This window comes from Myodes glareolus, chromosome 3 (genome assembly GCF_982192425.1).
Source record: "Myodes glareolus chromosome 3, mMyoGla1.1, whole genome shotgun sequence".
In the NCBI taxonomy this organism is placed as follows: Eukaryota; Metazoa; Chordata; class Mammalia; order Rodentia; family Cricetidae; genus Myodes; species Myodes glareolus.
In genome coordinates this window covers 21,852,062-21,872,358 of record NC_142028.1, presented here as the reverse complement: position 1 = coordinate 21,872,358, position 20,297 = coordinate 21,852,062, and the positions used below count along the sequence as shown (strand labels likewise).

Sequence of the window (20,297 nt, the reverse complement as noted above, 5' to 3'; positions counted from 1 at the left end):
CCAGTCAGAAACAAAAGACACAAATAATTCATTCATTCAACCAAACATGACCCATTTCTTCCTCAGCCCCGTGTTTACAACACAAAACTTATAGGCATATCAGAAAGCAAAGACACACACACAAACACACACCTTATAGACAAAACGTTCCCTTCTTTGGTAGCACATGAAGACAGATAAAACACAAGACAAGGCTCAGAGCAAAAATTACAACAGGAAACACAAGACAATGACATCAACAATTGTAATCATTCAGAGATTCACCAGTTTGACCAAAGAATTTTCTTAACAAATAGGAGACCCCCATTTTTCCTCAGTAGCATTCCCACACAATCCAGACACTGACATTTCTGAGATCTCCTTGTCTCCTGGAAGACCTGACATCCTATGCTGGGTCTCTCCAAAACCTTTGCTTGCCCCCCAGAGTTGTGAAATGTCCTTATGGCTCCTCAACTGTGCTGTACAGAATAGGTATTGAAACCCAGCCAGTGAATACTCAGGTGCTGGCCCCTCCAAGTTTATTCTCAGTACCCAGTCTTCAAGGCTTTGCTAGGATCTCAAAGCAGGTCAGGAAAGTAACTGGTGACCCTGGCCGGACTCCCAGTTAACCAGAAATAACCAAAGGGCCACGTGATGTTTCACTTTTCTTTGGACAGAGAAATATTTGCCTCTCGTCGCCCCCAGGTCCCCAGGTTGTGATCCCACAGAACCAGAAACCAAATGACACAGAAAAAGCTAGACGATTTCTATGACTTACCAGAAGGGGGCAGCCGTGAATAAGAAAAACATGCTATTTTCTTTTTGAACGGTAAATCCTGAATCTTTGAATTCCAAGGGGAAGGCCTCCTGGATTGCCTTTCTGGGAGCCCTGGCCAGCTTCAAAATGTGAATGAACGATATGATTTCACTAGGGAATTCCAAATGCTGAACCTGAGAATTGCGAGGAGAAAAACCGGTTCCACAATTATCCAATTAAAGCGAGTTCTAGCTCTTGCCAGGAAAATGGACTCTGGTCATGTACATACCCGGGATTCTCAGAGACATGGTCCTGGATATAGGTCAGTCAGGAGCTCATAAAAGTAAACTCCCACAACACTATGGTATTTCCCGCCTTCATCCAATCAGGAGTAAACATATATTCTGATATATTTCCTGCTTATGCATCTCCAACCTACATGTGATTCCAACATCCGGTGCAGTTGTGACAATCAACCTAGTTTATTGAGGTGAAAACACATGACTTGTTATCTCATAAGAACCACACCCCAAGCATTCGTGGGGCTAAGGGGTGAGCTTTCGCACTTCCACTCTCTACTTTCCTTCACACATATGGTACAAACACACACACACACACACACACACACACAATTAAATACAAGACAATCCATAAAGCCACACGAGTGTGAAAAACTATGCACCATTTATTAAGGTGGATATTTGATAAATGTGAGAAAAGATGATAGAAAAAAAGTTGTAAGAAGAGAATAACAGAAAGTTAATATTTAAGTCACAAACACTGATTTTTATGTAAACATTTTCTCCTTTTCCTCTACCTCCTTCCTTTCATTCTCCTCCTCTTCCTAGTCAGTGAATGATATTTGTATTGTATATTGTCCTATTTTTTGTCTATTTGTATTATTCAAGGCTGTTTATGAGAAGAAAGGAACAAGAAAACACACAATTCTAAGTGAGAATTTATGAGATTGACTCACATGAGTAGAGGTTAGATTTTCTATACCTACAGGAAAGAGAGCTGGGACAGCCAGTTCAAAATCTAGATGCTCCTGAGCAAGAGGGACCAATAATGGAGACCTATTCCGAGACAGAAACTCTGCAAGTTCCTTGGAGTGTGATTGTTGCAGTTCCACACTCAGAGGCTGAAGAAACTGGAGTGTGATGTTTAAGGTGATGACTGAACAAAAAAGAAAGAAAATCAAACGTAAAGCAACACCAAAGCCACGGAAAAGCTAGAATAGGAGCTGCACATTGTAAGCCAGTGCGGCAGAGGCTTTTCTGTGCTCGTCCAGAGGCTTCACAGTTTTACTTCTTAACCCACTGTTTTTATTTAAATTTGACATGCGATAAAGATTTCCATTTTTCTGAATATTTAATTCATTTTCTCCCAACATCACTGAAGACAATGTCTTTTTCTACAGAGTACATTTGTGGTATATTACTTCAAAATCATTATCTGATGTGTACAGATTTCTGGACTTTCTATTGTTTCCCATTTGATTGTGTTCACATGCATGGCACATGTATGTGTGCATGTGTGCACTTTCTGGGTGTGCTTGTGTATATATATATATATATATATATATACATGTGTGCATACGCATTATGCACTTTTCATTTGAATAAAATTTGGCTGGCTTCTGAGATCTTGCTCTTCCTGTCTTTTAATTCTTTAAATCAGTAAAGGAAAAGAATCCATTTTGCAACCCTGACTTCATCCTGAGAGCATCAAAAGCTAAAACACTTAGACACACCTTTCCAGATTCTTAGTGATAAATATTTACAGGTAAAATTTTCCACAATTTCCTTCAATAACTATGTGGGGATATTTGTGATTTTATTGAAATAATAAGCAAAAGTCTCAATTTGTTCCTTAAGCTTTTATTTTAGTATTGGTTAACAAGCAGGCGTCAACATTTTAAAGTCTATGTCGACAAGTATGAGCCAGCACGAGGTGCTGTTTAAACCATAGGTTGTACAGAGGGATTCATGACATGATCTCTCCATCTTCAAAACCAATAACAAAATACTCTTATGAATTACAAGCTATAAGCCAAAGGACGTTTAGAGCCATCTACATATTTTCTTACTGTGTTCAGCCATTACTCAACATGAGTGTTATCACAGATCCAACAGTGTGTTAGAGCAATCTCCTAAATGGTACAGCGCTGTTAGTTACTACTTCCACAGATGTGTGGGGATGCGCTCTTCCATCTGAAGTCAGTATTGTTTACTCATGCAAGTCTATGCACAAATTTAGCTTAAAAAAGACAAGACCCAAAGAAGCACTCCCAACCCACCCATCCCTGCTAAAAGCTAGATACAGAAACAAAGAATAAAAGAAAATAAGGGAGTAAGTTTATGTGTAAGAAGAAAGGTTTTCTTTCTTTCTCCCCCCGCCCCCCGTGAGGAAATGATTGTGATGGCTGCTTGTTCATTGTCCCTGCCCCACCTCTCTCCTCTCATCCCACAGGTTTGCTCTTTTACATCCCTGAAACTCTCATAATGTTTGTCTCATGTGTCCATTCTGAACTGCTCCCTTATTTCTGTGGCTGTACCTTTTGCTTTTGGTTGAATTTCTAGAAGGTATATCCACAACCCTCTGAAACTCAGCTTGTCTCAGTACCCCTCCTTTCTGTGTCAGCTAACAATGCTGGTATTCATTTGATAAACTGAAGACACAAACTAAGGATATAATTTTTTCCTTGTTTCTCTCATCCTCTTTGATTGCATTCATATCTAAGATCTGCTCCCATCCTGCTTACTTTTCTCTATCATTCCAAGGTTTTGAGACTAGCATAACTTTTAAATTGTGCAAAACATCACATGCTCCTTTCACTCTGCTGTCACACTTCTGGTGAGAATTTTTTGTGGAGAAATGTATTTGTCCTATTTTTCCTGTTCTGCCTCTCTGCCTAAGTTATTTTTACATAGCACCAACTGACTGCGAACCTAAGATCCCCCTGCCTTCACCTCCCTAGTGTTGAATTATAGACCTGAGCTACCATGTCTGCCTAAAAATTCCTTTCTTTCTTTACTTATCCATCTGAAAATATTTTTCCAGTAATAATTTTTATGGCTCTTTCATTCTGTTCTGCACTAACCTCTTCTCATGCCTAATACATTTGTTTTTGTGCATCTTGTAGTATTTGGTATCAATTACCAAAGTTGTACACTTATCTAGTCTCTCCTTTTCTGAAGTAATTACAAGTTTGGTTCTAAGATTCCATCACAACCATTTATAGCTATTAGTTTATTTTTGACACAGGAGGATGGTGGAGTAATAACGCAATATAATTGGATTGCATAAAGATCCAAGGAAGAAAATCCTGAGTTTTATTGCTTGCATTTGGTGGGTTATGGTTAGAAAAGACACTATATTTTTTTAGTCTCTTACTTACTTGAAACCTACTTAACTGTGAACAGCAATTTTCTCTATTCATTTTGAGAATGAAATAATCGAAAGAACATTTGTAGCAGCGGGGATGTCGGAAGCACAGAGAGAAACAGAAAGTAAGAATGAAAGTGAAAAGAGTAGAGAGACAGAGGCTGAGATGAGTTCTGCAATAGAAGGCGAAGGTAGCTCTTGCCTCATTCTGCATTGCGTCCCATCACAATTTAAATTCCACTCAGAGGATGTATGTCACCAGCTTCACAATGACATTAAGAAAGGCTTGTGTGTTGTAGAGCAACAGTGTTAACCTTAGTGAACATGAAATCCTCTGAAGAGGCTGACATTTGACACCGACCCTCAAACATTGGAGAAGTTCGAACAGTGAAGATCCAACTACACACTTAAAGGTCTTCACCAGAGCATTACCACTCACAGGGCCCATCGGGAGACAGACCCTGGGCAGTCACAGGTAGGGAGAGGGAGGTGCTAATTCAGACTGGTTACTCACAGGCTGGCAGGCCTCACACAGGCAACTTAGGTGCAAAATTTTGTTTTCTGTAAAGTTTCTGTGTATCAATTACACTACATACTTGGGTTGCATTAATAAAATAATGCAAATACAAAAATAAAAGATAGCTAACTGCTAGTATTGCTCATAAAAGGAAGGAGAAAACCCTCCAAATCTAGGAGAGTTAGAGCTCCTGAGAAGTAATTATATGTGAGATTAGTTTCAATTCAGTTTAAATTCAAATCAATTCAAAGAATTAATATACACATTGAATATATTAAAATATGAATTTTCCATTCATATTTAATATACTAAGTATGAAAATTCATTCACCAATGAGATTTGGAATGTGTATATGTCTAACCCTGAAGTAGGATTCAGGGCCTCACACATACTAAGCAAGTATGTGCTCTACCACTGAGCTATCCTCAGGCCAAGCCGCTTTTAAATAGGATACGACAGAGTCATCTTACAAGTCAAGAACTGGACAGATTTATCAAAACCAGATTTAAAAATCAAATCTGAAAGGAGACAAGAATGAAAAAGTCTAAGCATGAATTTCATGCATACTCATAATAATAGAATCTTTTTCAGAGAGAATTAAAGCTACATTTAATAGAGAATGTTTTAAATCTACGAGATTTCAGTTTCTTTGGGAATTGACATTTCATTTGCTACAAATCCACTTTTTAAACAGATGACTGCTGGAGCTGCCGATGCCGTTTTTGTGTAGATAGGCATATTGACCGTTCCCGGCGATCTTAAGCCTGGAAAAAAATACAGGGAGAACAGGCCACAAAATTAATAAACGCTAATTGCAAGTGTCAGAGAAAAATATCTATTACCCTTTAGCACAATAATAATTAGCTACCAATTAAGATGAATTCATCCTTTTTCTGACTTAAAACGTCACTTTTTGTACATGGAAACATCACCATTTTCAGGTCTCAAAAAAACCCTGGACGGTACTCATGGCTCCTTCCAGCACTTCTCACCCCGCCCCCCTGAGCTATACCTCTCCAAGCCAGGGGCTGGGCTTCCCTTACCTTCTCCCAGCTTCTTCCTTGCCCTCCCCCCCCGCCCCCCCCCTCTCCCTCTCTCTCTCTTCTTCCACTCTTGCTCTCTACCATCCTTCCTTCTCTCATATTCTGTTGGCCGTGTTTGATCTGGACCTTTCCAGATGCCTCATATCTACAATAAAATTCTTCTCCTTAATCATACCTTGAGTGATCCTGTTCTGATTTTTATTCAACCATAACAAAATCCATAAAGCCTATATATTGTGGAAAGGGTGGGACTTGTCAAATATTTTGTGTTACAGAATATTGTGTATTCAATATCTACAGGGTCAGGGGTTTCACTTACAAAATGGACTTGAACTTATTCACTCTTGGTATATCTGTTCAAGTCAAAATACATACTGATTAGGAATCAATGTGTGTTGTGCACTGAAAGTATTAAATTACCATATTAATAATAACTACTTTCCCCTTTGTTGCCTGCTTAGACTTCCTTACAAAGAGAATGGCATTCCCTGTAATAGGGAAGGACTTATGTCAAGGCTTTAGTATGTGAACTAGAACTTACCTACTATTGTATATGGTTCCATCTGCCCACTGCCACTCTGACCCTTGTTCTCGACTCAGTCCAATCCAATAATGAGAAAGGTCTGCATATCGCTTCAGGAAGTCCTTCAGTCAAAAGTATTTACAGGACACACATCATCAAATGCCTTATTATCTCAAATTGTCACTTAATTTATTCACTGCACTTGTTATAGAATTATGGGCAGATTTGTTCGGGAAAGACCTTAGGGATCACATTGCATTGCTTTCACTTGGCTCATATGTTTAATATACAAAAACATTTCCAGCTAGAAGATTTTTTTATAAGGTAGAGATCATCTGTTCTGTGTGGGATTGGTGTGTTTGGTAACTTTGGATCCTTTAACTACAGGAGAATTTTGGTTAGTGGTGAAAGGCTTGAATGGTTACTATTTCATTTAAATTCTGTATTCCAGGTAGCCTTATAGTTTAGTCAGCTGTATTTTATTTTCTAATGTGGTTGCTATAGTATGGCTTGGTAATTGCTGAGAATTGCGCTATCTTTCACCATCACCCAATTTAACTTTCCAATGGGTGTCTGTGCATGTTCAGATGCCTCTGTAAGCAGCCACTATACTTTGTTGCTTTCTAAAACAGGATTACGAACTTACTTCTTATATGTATGTATGATTGCCTGCATCAATATTTGTGCCTTATATGCGGAAACCAGAGGGCATCAGTTCCCCTGCAAATGGAGTTACAGGTACTGGTGAGCCACCTGAGGCAGGTGCTGGAAACTGTACCCAGTCATTTGTAAGAAAAACACATGCTCTGAACCGCTGAGCTGTCTCTCCAGTCCCCACGTTGTTGTTTTTAAAGAATCATCTTGATGATTTTCTCTCTGAAGTAAAATCAAAAGCTTAGATCAATAAATTTAAATGAGTGAAATAGACTCAGTTTATCACAATTGTTGCTAGGTTTAGGTTTAGATTCATTAATGGTGCAATTTTTGACTATCTTTTTTTGTCATCATTTCTTTTACTTTATTATAGCTGTTGAGCTGACGTTTTTTGTCTTTAGTTTGTTAGGATAATCAGCATATTCTACTCTTTATGGAATTAGTTTGTCCATTCTTGTTCTAGAGGTTGTCAGAAACTACTACTTAAGAAATTCTTTATGCAATTACAAATATTAAAAATTTAAAATATTTTGTGGTGAAGTTATCTATAATATTTTGTGCTTTTAAATCTTCAAGGCTCATAATTTTTTATTAGGGATGTATATCTTTCCTCCATTTCTGCTATCAATTTTATTTATTAAAAACAAATTTTCTACATTAGTCTTTCTGTCTGTGCATATGACATGTGTGTATGTGTGTCTCTGTGTGTTTGTGTGTCACTGTGTAAGTGTCTGTGTGTGTCTGTGTGTGTGTGTGTACGTGCAGATGCATGCATGCCATAATTCGTGTGTGGAAGTTAGAAGACAACATTAGGTATCAGTCCCTGTAGTAGGAGAAAGGGTTTCTTGTTTGCTCTTGTGTATGGTCTAGGTCTAACTGGCCTAGAGCACTGGGGACTCTCCTATCTCAGCATTCCCTCTTGCCATAGAGGAGCTGGGATTACACATGGGTACTGTCATGCATGGCTTTGCATGGTGTTTTAAATGAGATGTCCCCACAGGAGCCAGAATTTGAATACTTGGTCACCAGTTGATAACACTATTTGAGATGCTTCCCAATGTCTTCAGCAGTTGAATATTTGTTCCTCAGTTGATGGCATTATCTAAGGAAGCTTAGAAGGTATGGGTTCATGGAGGCAGTCTTTGGGACTTGTAGACTCAAGCCATTTCAAGTTTGCTCTCCCTGGTGTCTACTTGTGGTTCAAGATGTAAGTAGCTGCCATGATTTCCTGTCATGACACAGTCTTATCCTTCTCGAACCAAACACCTAAAAATACTCTCTTTTAAAGGTTTACTTGGTCATGGCTTTTTTATTACAATACTAGAAAAATAGCTAATACACATGAGTTCTGGGGTCTGAACTCAGGTCCTCGTGTGTTTATGGCAAGCTCTTGTACACACTGAGTTCTTTCCCTAGGCCACAGTTTTGCTGTTATCGTTCTTTATTTATTATTTGGTTGTATTTTCTCCTTGAGTGCTTAGTTTTCCTGTCTCTCATCACCTCTGATGTCTTACATTTCTAATATTTCTGTCAATTGGGTTGTATTACATGATTTAATTTTACTATACTTTCTGTGTCACCAAGCTTCCCAGGTTTTGACTAGACTGGGTTATTGTCTCCAGTATTTCTGTCAAACACTTCTTCATTACTGATTATCGTTTTCAACAAAAATTCTTGAGAGGCTCTCATCTGCATTTAAAGAGGTAAATAACAACTCAAGATTAGGACTTTATTGTGGTTTCTGAAGTTTGCACTCTGGGAAGTGCTTTTGGGTTTTCTTTGAATTTTGTTGTTCTGTTTCGAAAATAGCCAGTTATGTGACTGGACTTCTTTAATGAGTAGCTTGGTCTTTCTGATGTGTAGTTGGACACAAGCTGATTTATATAGGATGTGGTATAATACTTAAGCATCCTCACTCCCAGCTAAAGTCAATGAGGAAGGTTACTTCAATATTTATGAATCGTTTGTATCATGAAGGTTGGTTTGCTCTGACTTTCAAAGATACTGTCTTTGTAGTCTATTTAGCTCATATAAACAGTGGTCTTAGGAGAGATGGCTTTGTGGTTAAGAGATTTCTCTTTCAGAGGATCAGAGTTCAATTCCCAGCACCCACAGGGCAGTTCAAAACTGTCTGTAACTCCAGGTCCAGGGGATCTGACATCCTCACACAGACATATATGCAGAAAAAACACCAATGCCAACAGCATAAAAATAAGTAAGTTATCTTAAACAATATTTTTTTAAAAAGTAGTCTCCCCTGTGCTGTGTAATGGGTCATCATTTTTTAATTTCTATTGTAATAGTGTCTTCTATAGACCAGCTGCAACTCTAAAAATGACTGCTATTGTCTTACCATTTCTTTTGTGATGTTGAATACAGCGAGAGTTGCTTTGTGAGAGGCACAGAAGTTCTGGCTCTTTCCCCATGTCATCGTATTTTCAAAAAAATGGAAGCAGTTTTGTTGGTAACCAATCCAGTCATCCAGGCATGGTGTGGGATCAGTTCGAGATTTCTGTTTTTCAACTGAAAATAATGTAAAAGAACATTAAGTATGGAAGGCCTTGAAGGTTGATTTCCTTTCCCAAGTCATAGTAAAATACAATTTCAAACATTTTTTTTCCTTTCCAAATGAACACAGTTTTGGAGACTAGTTTTGGTTCCTTAATCTGGAAGATTTGGGGATGGCATTATTACTATTATTTTTCATCTATATTAAGCAGAAAATGACCTCATTCAGAAAGATGCAATATTATCTGTGACATAAAAAGAAATGAGCCAAGAGATGCTGCTGTATATTGCAATATTATTTATTATCTGTTCCTTACAAGAAGAAAGTACAACACTCTTGTTACTTCATCAGGTAACTCAAAACTGCAAAATATATAAGAAAATATATTGTAAAGCATAACATGATATATACATATATAAATATAAATTATCTTCATCACTCTGTTCATAACTATGTATCCTTTCTAGGTGTGGGTATAATTTTAACCTTTGTAGTAATCCATAAGGATGTATATTTTTTGTAGTTAACTACTTTTTCTGAAAATATTTAAGCCTCTTTGGCAAATGTACTTACTTGAATGGACATCATTACCTCATGACCTCATCACAGAAGTTATTGCCTATTATTTGATTCACAAACTTTTCTCCTACTGTATAAGTACCATGAAGATTAAAAACTATAATTTCTTGTTGATTTTCAGCATCAAGCCTTGCACTCCCTTTATATAGTGATGTTCCTTCCCTGCTCTCTCTATTCATAAAGATTACATAATACAACATATGAGCATATTTTATATGTGAGTATATATGAACATGAGTATATATTTATGTATATCTAAGAAAATAACAATAAATAGTTTATAAAATAAGCTTTATTAATTTCTCTATAGCTGTATAAACTCAGATATAGGTATATGCTTAAATATATATAATTTATGAACATTCATTTTTAGTCAATTATTGTTTTATTATATACATATATTCTTGTAAAAACCATGTATAAATTTGTATATGTATATATTGTTAAATAGAATTTTCAAATTTTCAGTACTTCTTTAAAATTATTTTAAGTTGTTAAAAACCTTTAGAATAAGTCTACACTTTCCACCAGGGAGAGGACAGAATGTTTTTACTTCATAAACGTAATCCTATATTTTGTATAAGAATATTTTAGAGCTAGGGATGTAACTCAGTGTTAGAGCATTTGCCTCAGATTTATTAGTACCCAAAGTTCTATCCTTACCACTATCAAAACAAAAGTCCCATGAATATTGTTATATAAGGATGTGGTCATTAGGGAGCAACATTTCTCTGGCATTTTTCTATTTTTATATATCAGTGGTTTTTAGCTTTCCTAATGCTGCGACCTTTTAATGCAGTTCCTTAAGTTGTAGTGACACCCCAATCATAAAATCATTTTTGATGCGACTTCATAACTCTAAATTTGCTACTGTTATGAATCTTAATGTAAATATCTAATACGCAACCCCAACGGGATTGTGCCCCACAGATTGAGAACCATTGCAAACATTCTGGTAGTTGTGACTTGTGATCAGAACCTGGAAATCTGGTTGCACTCTTGTAAACTGCACAGAGAGTAGAAATCACCTGGAGCTCATAATCCATTTTTTAAGATAAAGTCCCTATATGTAGCCTTGACTGTCCGGGAACTCACTATGTAGACCGGGCACCGGGTTGTCTTGGAAGTCATAGAAATCTGCCTGCCTCTGTCTCCCCAGCTGCATATGCCAGCAGGATCAGCTTCAGTACTCATTTTGAAAGACATAGCCACTAGTAGAAGCAGCTTGGGAACACAAATGTTAGCATTCACATAAGAGTATGTATGTGAGTCAGGATGAGTTAGCGCATCGGGGGAGCAGTTCTGCAGACTCCTTCCAGCTGTAAGAACTGTGCCAGTGCTATGATGTCAAAGAATTGTGTCATCAAGAATGATTGGTTCTGTTCTTTTCATTTGTTCGACTTTGAGACATGGTCTCATGTAATTCAGGTTGGCTTCAGACTCACTGTGCAGCCGAGGAAGGCCTTGAACATCTCTTGCCATGATTTCTAAATTTCTAATGGACTTCTCAGGATGAAGCCAAGGAGCATCTGTAGGAAGCTCAGGATTGAGTGTGGTTCAAAATGACTCCAAATACCCAACTGGAGTGTGATAGACACACACAGGATAAAAGTTTTCCTAATAACAACAGGCAACCCACCTGCTAAAGTTGCTCCCAGTGCTACAATCACTAAAAAGAAGACTACAGTCATCAAAAGGAGGCTGGTGACTTGAGAAGGGTAAAATCTCCATCTGCTCCTGGTTTGAAATTCCCGAGACTCTGTGAGATGAATGAACAAGATATTATTTCCTATAAAATACTAAGTAGGTCTTCATCACTGATAGTGTGTTAGAAAGTCTATCATATCAAGACCAATGCAAAAAAAACTGATAATGATTCTATATTTTAGCAGCTATCAATGTAACTAAAATATGAGATGCTATAAAATATTAATTATGGAAAACCCATCAAAAGGTATGCTATAACTGTCCACTGAGGATGACAAAACATTATTGAGAGAAACAAGGGCATAAAAAAATGGAGAGGCTGTTTCCATACATTAAAAGACACAGCACTGTTAAGCTGTTAATTCTACCAAAATCAATCTACTGATTTATGATAATTCCCAGTAAAGAATTCGCAGCAACTTTTTGTTTTGGGAAGATATTGGTTAACTAGTTATGAAGTACTTGTGAAAATGGAAAAAAAGCCTAAAGTGCATGAAACAATTTTGAAAACAAATTCTCTCAGAGGAAAAGCATTGCCTGGCCTAGGGACATCAAAGTTGGACCTAGCAACACAGCCTGGTTCTGATGTAAAGAAAAATGGAAGACATAATGATAAGTACACACTTGTGTTGTCATTAGATTTTGATAAAGACAGAAAATAGATAATCATTTTAATCATTTTCATAAATGGTCCTGGAACAAAGGGATATCTATATGCAAGAAATTGTTTCAATCTAAACTTCAACCCATTGGCACAAAAGGAGAAAGTCTCAAAGTGGACCATGGAGAAAATTCTGGTGACCTTAGGATGAGTAAAGATCTCTTTAGTTTAATTAAACAACATGATCTGTCAGAAAACACATTGAATTTCCTAAAAATTATTAACTTTGGGTCTTCAAAAGACAGTGTTAGGAAAGATGAGATAATCCAGAGACTATGCGGAAACAAGTGCATTTTCAACGCTTGGCAAAAAACTTGTATTTAGCATATATAAAATCTCAGTAGTTAATAAATACATGTTAAGAAAATGTTAAGCAAAAGAACTGAAAAAAAAACCCTGAAATTTTAGGATGTGAAAAACATCCTAAAAAAGATATATGAAAAAACGATTATGTGGATTTTAAAGTATTAATCACCACTAGTCATTGGAAAAGTGCAAAGTAATGGCTGGCAAGATGGCTCAGTGATTAAGAGATTTTGCTGTTCATCCAGAGAACCTGAGTTCAGTTCCCAGCACCCACATTAAGTGGCTCACAACCACCAGCAATTCCACTTCCAGGAGATCCAATGCCCTCTTCTATTCTCTTCATCACACACACACACACACACACACACACACACACACACACACACATACACACACACACAGAGAGAGAGAGAGAGAGAGAGAGAGAGAGAGAGGGGCAGAGATAATCACAAATAATAAAAGATAATTTAAAAACCTTAAAACTGAATTTTTAAAAATCACAGCACTTGAATTTAATTTAGAAAGATTAAAATTAAAACCACCACCACTACACATTATTGTTGCCTTTTGGCTAAAGATGAAACATATACAATGGTGGTCCCAGTCCCACATGTTTATAAAGGAATTAAATAAATCCCTGTGATTTAGAGATTTTATAACTACTCCAATACAGTGAATTTGTGATTTACATGCATATAATGATTTTGGTGCAAATATCCACTGCGCAGTCAGTGTCCTTCTTGTGTTTGTATGATGATAAAATCACCTACCAAAACATTCTTAGAATATGTCTCCATTCTTTCAAAATACACGAATATGTTAGGAAGCTATGGAAAGACCAGAACACACATGTAATTTTTATGAAAAGAGCATTGGAGTCACATTCGCATGTGCATGCATGTGTGTGCTCACACACACATGTACGTATGCCTGATTTAGGGCTTATCCATTCTATTCATTGGTGTTTTCCCAACAGAAATGAAAGTGTATGTATAGAATTAGTATAGACCAAAATGTACACACTAATTTTTACATAAGATTTGTTAACAATGAAACTAGACCAGACACAACCAAAATAGTCATCAGGAATGAATAAATAAATAAATATTTATTCTGCAGAGTGATAAAACAATTAACCATGAGTCTCAAAGACCAGGGCTACATCTTGAGTAGTAATGGCAACAAAGGGATAACAGGAAAAATGAATACAGACAAAAGGGTCTATTTTTATGAAGGCCACTGAACCTTCATATATTCCTGGCTTACCTGTAGATTGAAAGTCTCCAGAATCTGTCAGTGTTATTTCTTCACTCATATCTCTCGTCACGTAAAAGAAAAGAAGTAGTCTGGTTGTGATGAACTCCCTGGATTCAGGATCACACCTGCCACTGCTTAGATTTAACTTCAGTCACGTAGATGAAGGAGATCTAAAGTGAAATTATCATGATAACATAAATATAGTGACCAAAGTTCCTCAGAACGATGGCTGGTCTTTTAACTTCTTCAAAACTCAGTACTTCATCCAAAAGACATTGAGTGTCAATACATTGTAAAGAACAATGTACTCAGCTGGAGACGATGAATGGATTCTTCCTTTGAACTCAGTGGTGGCAAGTGAGGTTCATACATCAGTGAAATCAACATATTGGGTCTTCATAGATCACTCCAGCTTAGAAACATTTTTATTTAATTTTGATCAACCACATCTTTTGTCTTAAATTATTTGAGCATGAAATAACAGTATTCAGCTGAAGGAAATCAAGTTTGCCTTAATACCAAAGTGATGACTGAAGTCACAAAATAATCCCACACCAGTTCAGAATTATGAATAATAAAGGGTTATTTATTTAAGGAAAAACTTACAGATCACTGTCCTAGACAACCGTCCTCTGCGTGAACAGGAACAGAGTCTACTGGTTGGAAGCAGAAGCCAGAAGCAAGAGAGAGGAGTGCACGCTTTACAGCTACTTTTAAAGTATTGGAGAAATGGGCAGGTATCTTAAAGGCTATTGGCTGAAGGAGCAGAAAGTGCTTCCACCAACACCACAACACCAGGGAAAGATCATATCTCAACAATATTTTGTCATTCATATATGATAGCCCAGATGTGACTCACACTGTTATCAGACAGCAATTATTATGATCTTCCATACTGTGCTAATTTCTTAAAGTACTAAGGAGGTTGAATAGTTTCTTTAAGGAAACAGCTTATATGTAGCTGTTAGCACAGTGCCTGAATTATGGCCCAGAGCCCCCGTTTACTTTACTAAACCTCACTGAAGAATATTACGTATCAGCTTCCTTCCCAGCCCTCCTACCCACTGCCCTTCTTTTATTAGGTTTAACAGTGGTCATGCATGAATACCAAGAGATGCTTCACATTTAACCACTCAGAGAAAACCCACTGATTTCCTGTCAGGTTTTGCAGAGAATATTCTTGTATGCGGAACTGATAATAAGATTTCTCAAGTTCAATAGCCAAATGCACTGGGCTACTATGTCAAATTAAGCTAATCACAAACTTGCAGTGTTACTTGACATTATGACAGACAAACACCAGTGAGTTGAATATTTAAGCTGCGCTAAAAAGAAAGTAGTTATTAATTTTTATGCTGAATGTCTAAAATTAATCAATCTCACTCCAGTTTTTTTAAGAGCCAAACAGGCTGTATCTCTCTCTCTCTCTCTCTCTCTCTCTCTCTCTCTCTCTCTCTCTCTCTCTCTCTCACACACACACACACACACACACACACACACACACATATGCATATACATGGAGGTGGAGAGAAGGGGAGAGGTAGGTAGAATAAACTACTTCCCTGCAAACATCAAATACTAGTTTGAAAATTACTTGTTGCAAACTATACCTAAGCTCTAGTTAAATCAATACCAGCTCTCACAAAGTCTTTGTTGCATTTGGTTACAGCTGGGATCCAGTCTGAAGTCCCTTTCTTCTCTTGGGGACATCAGTGATGCATCAGGAGGAGGATCCCACCCTGGTTCTTGGCTGAATGCACCCTCTGTGTGACCTCTGGCATGGAAGCTTTATTTCCACTGAGAAAAACCGAGATGCCACATTGCTCAAAGTGTAAGACTGCCCGGAGTAGGGGCCAGGGAAGGGCACTCCTACTGTTTAAGCCCTTTATGGACCTTTAGGTCAAATCCTTTCATCTCTGGTATTTGCCTTGTTAACTAAGTTTACCTAGGATGACACTTTTGTCAACCTGACACTGTCATGTAGGCCACACCTTTTGGGACCAAAAGCCTCACAATGAGGGCTATTCCCTTGTTCAACTTTCTCAAAAAGACTATAAACTTGAAGAGAGAAGGAAATCTGATGACACTGATTGGCACTAAACAAATTAATGAAGCCAATATTTCTTGAAAGAGTAACTGAGGGGCTGGAGAGATGGCTCAATGGTTAGAAGCACTGGCTGCTCTTGTGGAGAACATGGGTTTTGTTGTCAATACCCACATAGAGTATTATAAATCATTCAACCAAATGGGAATATTGAGTTTGTTATGCATATTAACTTATTTTATTTTATATGTATGATGTTTTGCCTACATCTATGTCAGTGCACCAAATGGGTGTCCGGTGCCTGCAGAGGGCAGGATAAGATGTAAGATCCCCCTGGAAGTAGAGTTAGAGTTGGTTGGGAACTGCCATGTAGGTGCTGAAAACTGAATCCGGTTCACAATTATCCACGACTCTAATTCCAGGGATTTGCTTCTCTGCTCTGTCATCCTTGAGAATTGTACACATGTGGGACACTTTCACGCACTCAGCCAAAACACGTGAACACATAAAATTAAAATAAATTTGAAAAAGTAAATGAGTCTTTCGGTCCATTTTACAGTCCTCTCTTCAACACTATTGGGCTCAGCCCTTTGTCTAAAAATCAAAGCTGTTTTCATTCTAAAATAAGGACTTGCTCTTATTTATATTGCAGTTTTCTCGTCACTTTTTGATTCCAGGTTAAGTTAGTCATGCTACTCCCCAGGTGCCTAAAAGAATATAATTCTCCTCAGAAATAGCTGTGAACAAACACTATTTTTCTCTTTTCCACTTTTGCTTAAATTTTCAAAATGACACCCAAATCTTCCTTTATTCTGCTTTTGTTTAGCAAATCCTGAATTTTATATTGGAAAAGAGAACAAATTATATCCTGTTAAATAAAGAATGACCAGAATGTTTGCTAATTGTCAGTCGATAAACTTCATTTTATCCCCGCAGCACTCTACAACACCCAGACAACTATGAACATTCTGAAATTACAGTTTTGTTACTTTGGGATTGCTTGCTAAGTTTCTCTAAGCCATTCATTCATTTCCATTTCAACAGTGAGTCGTGGAAATTAAAGAGGAAATAAGAAACCTTCCCTTTCAAATGCATTTCTCTGCCAGAACAGGTCCCCAATACTCACAGGTGTCTGTCTTCTCCCCTTTTCTTCTGGTACCTGAGCAACTCTTTCTCAGAGTTGTTGGATGTTTGGCTGCTGGTCCTGAAAAAGCAAGATGTTCCCAAGAGAATCTGATTTTATCTCCCTAACTGAGTTCGCACACTTTGGACTTCTGCCCTTGTAGACTCTGAAGTAACAGGCAGTGAGTGATACATATAGACACACCTATTAGGAAATTGGAAGAAGATGAAGCTGAGCCAGCAACCCCAAACCTCAGGACTTCAAAAACTCCAAAGCTTAACTGTGGGTCAAGTGAGAAAGGGGAAGAGAAGCAAAACCATAGTAATTTAAGGGGAAAACTCCAAGTGCACAGGTGAGAAGTGGGGAGTCCCCATCTGTTTACTCAGCTGAAAGAGCCCAAGAAAGCTACATATGATACCATAGAGTTATTTACATTCTCATCTGTCTTTAAAATAGTCATCCCTTTCACAGAGGAGGAGATAAAGATTATTTGGGTTTCTTCATACACACATATTACTTAGACTTTCCAGTTATGTTCCTAAATCCCTGCTGTTTGAAAGTCAAATCCCTGTTGTTTGAAAGTCAGATCTTTCAAGTGAAAGAATGGGACTGACCTAGGCATTTTGCATATATGTTACAGTTGTGTAGCTTGTTCAACTTGTAGTACTCCTCTCAGTGGAAGCAGGGACTGTCTTTAACTCTTTTGCTGTCTTTTGATACCATACTCTTCATACTGTGTTGCCTTGTCCAGCCTTAACACATGGGGAGATGTTTAGTCAGCTACAACTTGATATGCCCTGTTTTGTTGAAATCCAAGGGAGACCTGCTATTTCCTGAACAGAAACAGGAGGAGGAGTGGAGTGGATTAGGGGACTGGAGCAGAGGTGGAGTGGTGTGGGGAGGCTTGGAAGAGAGAAGGGAGGGGAAGCTTCAGCCTGGATATAAAAAAGGAAAGGAGGAAGGAAGGAAGGAAGGAAGGAAGGAAGGAAGGAAGGAAGGAAGGAAGGAAGGAAGGAAGGAAGGAAGGAAGGAAGGACGGAAGGAAGGAAGGAAGAATTTCATTATAAGTTAGGGAAAGTAAAAGTGATTGTATCTCTAAGTTCTTGCCCAACCCAGTCAGTATTCCCCTTCAGGTTTAACAAGGGCTATCAGATTGTAGAAGGAAAGGTGGCCCGCTTCCCACCGCCAGCCCAGCTAGCTTTACCTGAAATAACTACATGGAAACTGTATTCTTTTAAACATTACCTGGCCCATTATCCCTAACCTCTTATTGGCTAACTCTTATAGCTTGCTTTAACCCATATTTAGTAATCTGTGTAGCACTATGAGGCCATGGCTTATCGGGAAAGATTCAGCATGTCTGATGTGGCAGCTGGATCCATGGTGTCTTGGTGTCTGCCTCATTGTCTTTTTTTTTTTTCAGCATTTTGTTCTGTCTATTCCGCCTATCTAAGCTGTTGTCCTATCAAAAGCCAAGGCAGTTTTTTTATTAACCAATGAAAGTAACATATAGACAGATTACCCTCCTATATCATTTTTCCTTTTTCTGTTTAAACAAAAAAGAAGGCTTTAATTTTAACATAGTAAAATTATATATAACAAAACAGTTATCAAGCAATACTTATAGTTATAATATCTATATCTATTTTATCTTTTATCATAACTAAGGAAAATTATAACTATCATTTATTTTTTTAATTTTATCAAAGACTCTAGAAGGATATAATATTACCTAAGTAAACAAGAAATAAGCAACTTCCAAAACTCTAGAAATGACAGAGACATCTCGCTGCCTGGGCAATCATCTAAAATCTCATTTGCATGTTGAGGCAACCAACTTTGGCTAAGGCCTAACGTAACTGACATGCCATTTTCAAAGGCAAGGAACTTTTTAGAACTATCTTACCCTGTCTTGGCAGGATAATACAATCCTGTTTTTATCCTTTTATGGATACTCTGTAATTCTGTCAATGGTCGAGGAATGGGCTTTTCTTTGCCCAAAGGCCAGTTCTGCCAAGAAGAAGACAAGCTCCAAGTGGAGTGTCTTTGGTGCCCAACGTTCTCTCGGGAGTAGAGTGATGTTGCCAGAAGTGATTGTGTCTCGTTAACATGGTGAATATGAGAAATACATTTTAAAATAGAAGAAAAGGACTGGAGAGGTAACTCAGTTGTGGCTCTTCCAGAGGATCTGGATTCAATTTCTAGCACCAGAAGACTGGTTAATCTCTGTCACGTGCATATATGGTGCACTGATATACATGTAGGTAAAACACATACACAAAATAGAAGGAACGGAGTACGACAAACACAGTACTCCATTTGGTTAAATATTTTGCAATTTTGTTCCTGTATCAAAAGTTAATATCCATTTATCAACTTATAATTGAGCACTTAGGATGGTTCAGTGGTTAAAGAGTTTCTACTGCTCTAACAGAGGACCAGAACTGGGTTCCCATCATCCACATCATGCTGTTCACAACAACCAATAATTCTAGCACAGGAGATCTGATACCTTCTTCTGGCATCCACAGGTACCTGCACACATGTGTGCATATACAGAGACACATAAATAAAAAGAAAATAAAATAAGAGCTAAATACAAATATATAAGCAATTTTTCTAGAAAACTTTGAATCCTAAGGATCAACAAGTGCATAAACATATGCCTCAAGCACAGTGGTAAAACAATAGCCACTGTCCTATTTCTTAAACTCCACATGTAGAAAATCAAGATGTATTTTTTTCTTTTAGTCCTATAGATATCACCGTGAATGCTAATTACTGTACTTTAAAAAAAACAGCACAGCTGTAAATGGAGACTGTGCTTTTGTTTCCTGCCACCTAGACCCGAATAATCACACAAAAACCATATTAATTAAAACACTCTTTGGCCAATAGCTCAGGCGTGCACCTTAAGTACAGCTAGCTCTTACATCTTAAATTAACCCATTTCTATTATTCTATATTTTACCACGAGGTTTGTGGTTTATTACATCACATCTTGCTTCTTGCATGGCTACATGGTGTTTCTTCAATTCTACCTACTTTCTCTCTCTCTCTCTCTCTCTCTCTCTCTCTCTCTCTCTCTCTCTCTCTCTCTCTTCAGGTTTCTCACCTGGCTTTACTCTGATAAATCATTGGCCATTATTGGAGTTGAGGAGACGACAAATTAGAAAGATGCCAGAACATTACTGATAAGTCACAGCCTTGTGGTGAGACATGGATTAACAGAATTAATTTTAGATGTAAGA

The 20,297-nt window shown here is 37.6% G+C and overlaps 1 protein-coding gene across 2 annotated transcripts; it reads right to left on the bottom strand.

The window, feature by feature from the left end:
• Positions 1–3,135: 3,135 nt before the first annotated feature.
• Positions 3,136–17,374, bottom strand: LOC125399400 (C-type lectin domain family 2 member A-like). 2 transcript variants are annotated; one of them, XM_048432839.3, is made up of 6 exons: positions 17,050–17,374; positions 13,889–14,049; positions 11,588–11,707; positions 9,214–9,383; positions 6,225–6,328; positions 3,136–5,404 (listed from the first exon to the last, which is right to left on the bottom strand). In XM_048432839.3, the coding sequence occupies exons 2-6, from the start codon at positions 13,935–13,937 to the stop codon at positions 5,305–5,307; spliced, it is 543 nt and encodes a 180-aa protein (XP_048288796.1). In that variant the 5' UTR covers positions 13,938–14,049; positions 17,050–17,374; the 3' UTR covers positions 3,136–5,304. The 2 variants fall into 2 exon arrangements, with proteins under 2 accessions (XP_048288796.1, XP_085542054.1); XM_085685928.2 differs by lacking the exon at positions 17,050–17,374 and adding an exon at positions 14,486–14,938.
• Positions 17,375–20,297: the final 2,923 nt, after the last annotated feature.

Coding starts and splice junctions, on each gene's coding strand:
- LOC125399400 (XM_048432839.3), bottom strand. CDS start 13,937: ATGAGTGAAGAAATAACACTGACAGATTCTGGAGACTTTCAATCTACA. Junction 11,708..13,888: donor TGGAGACTTTCAATCTACAG/GTAAGCCAGGAA, acceptor TTCATCTCACAG/AGTCTCGGGAATTTCAAACC. Junction 9,384..11,587: donor ACTGGGAGCAACTTTAGCAG/GTGGGTTGCCTG, acceptor CATTATTTTCAG/TTGAAAAACAGAAATCTCGA.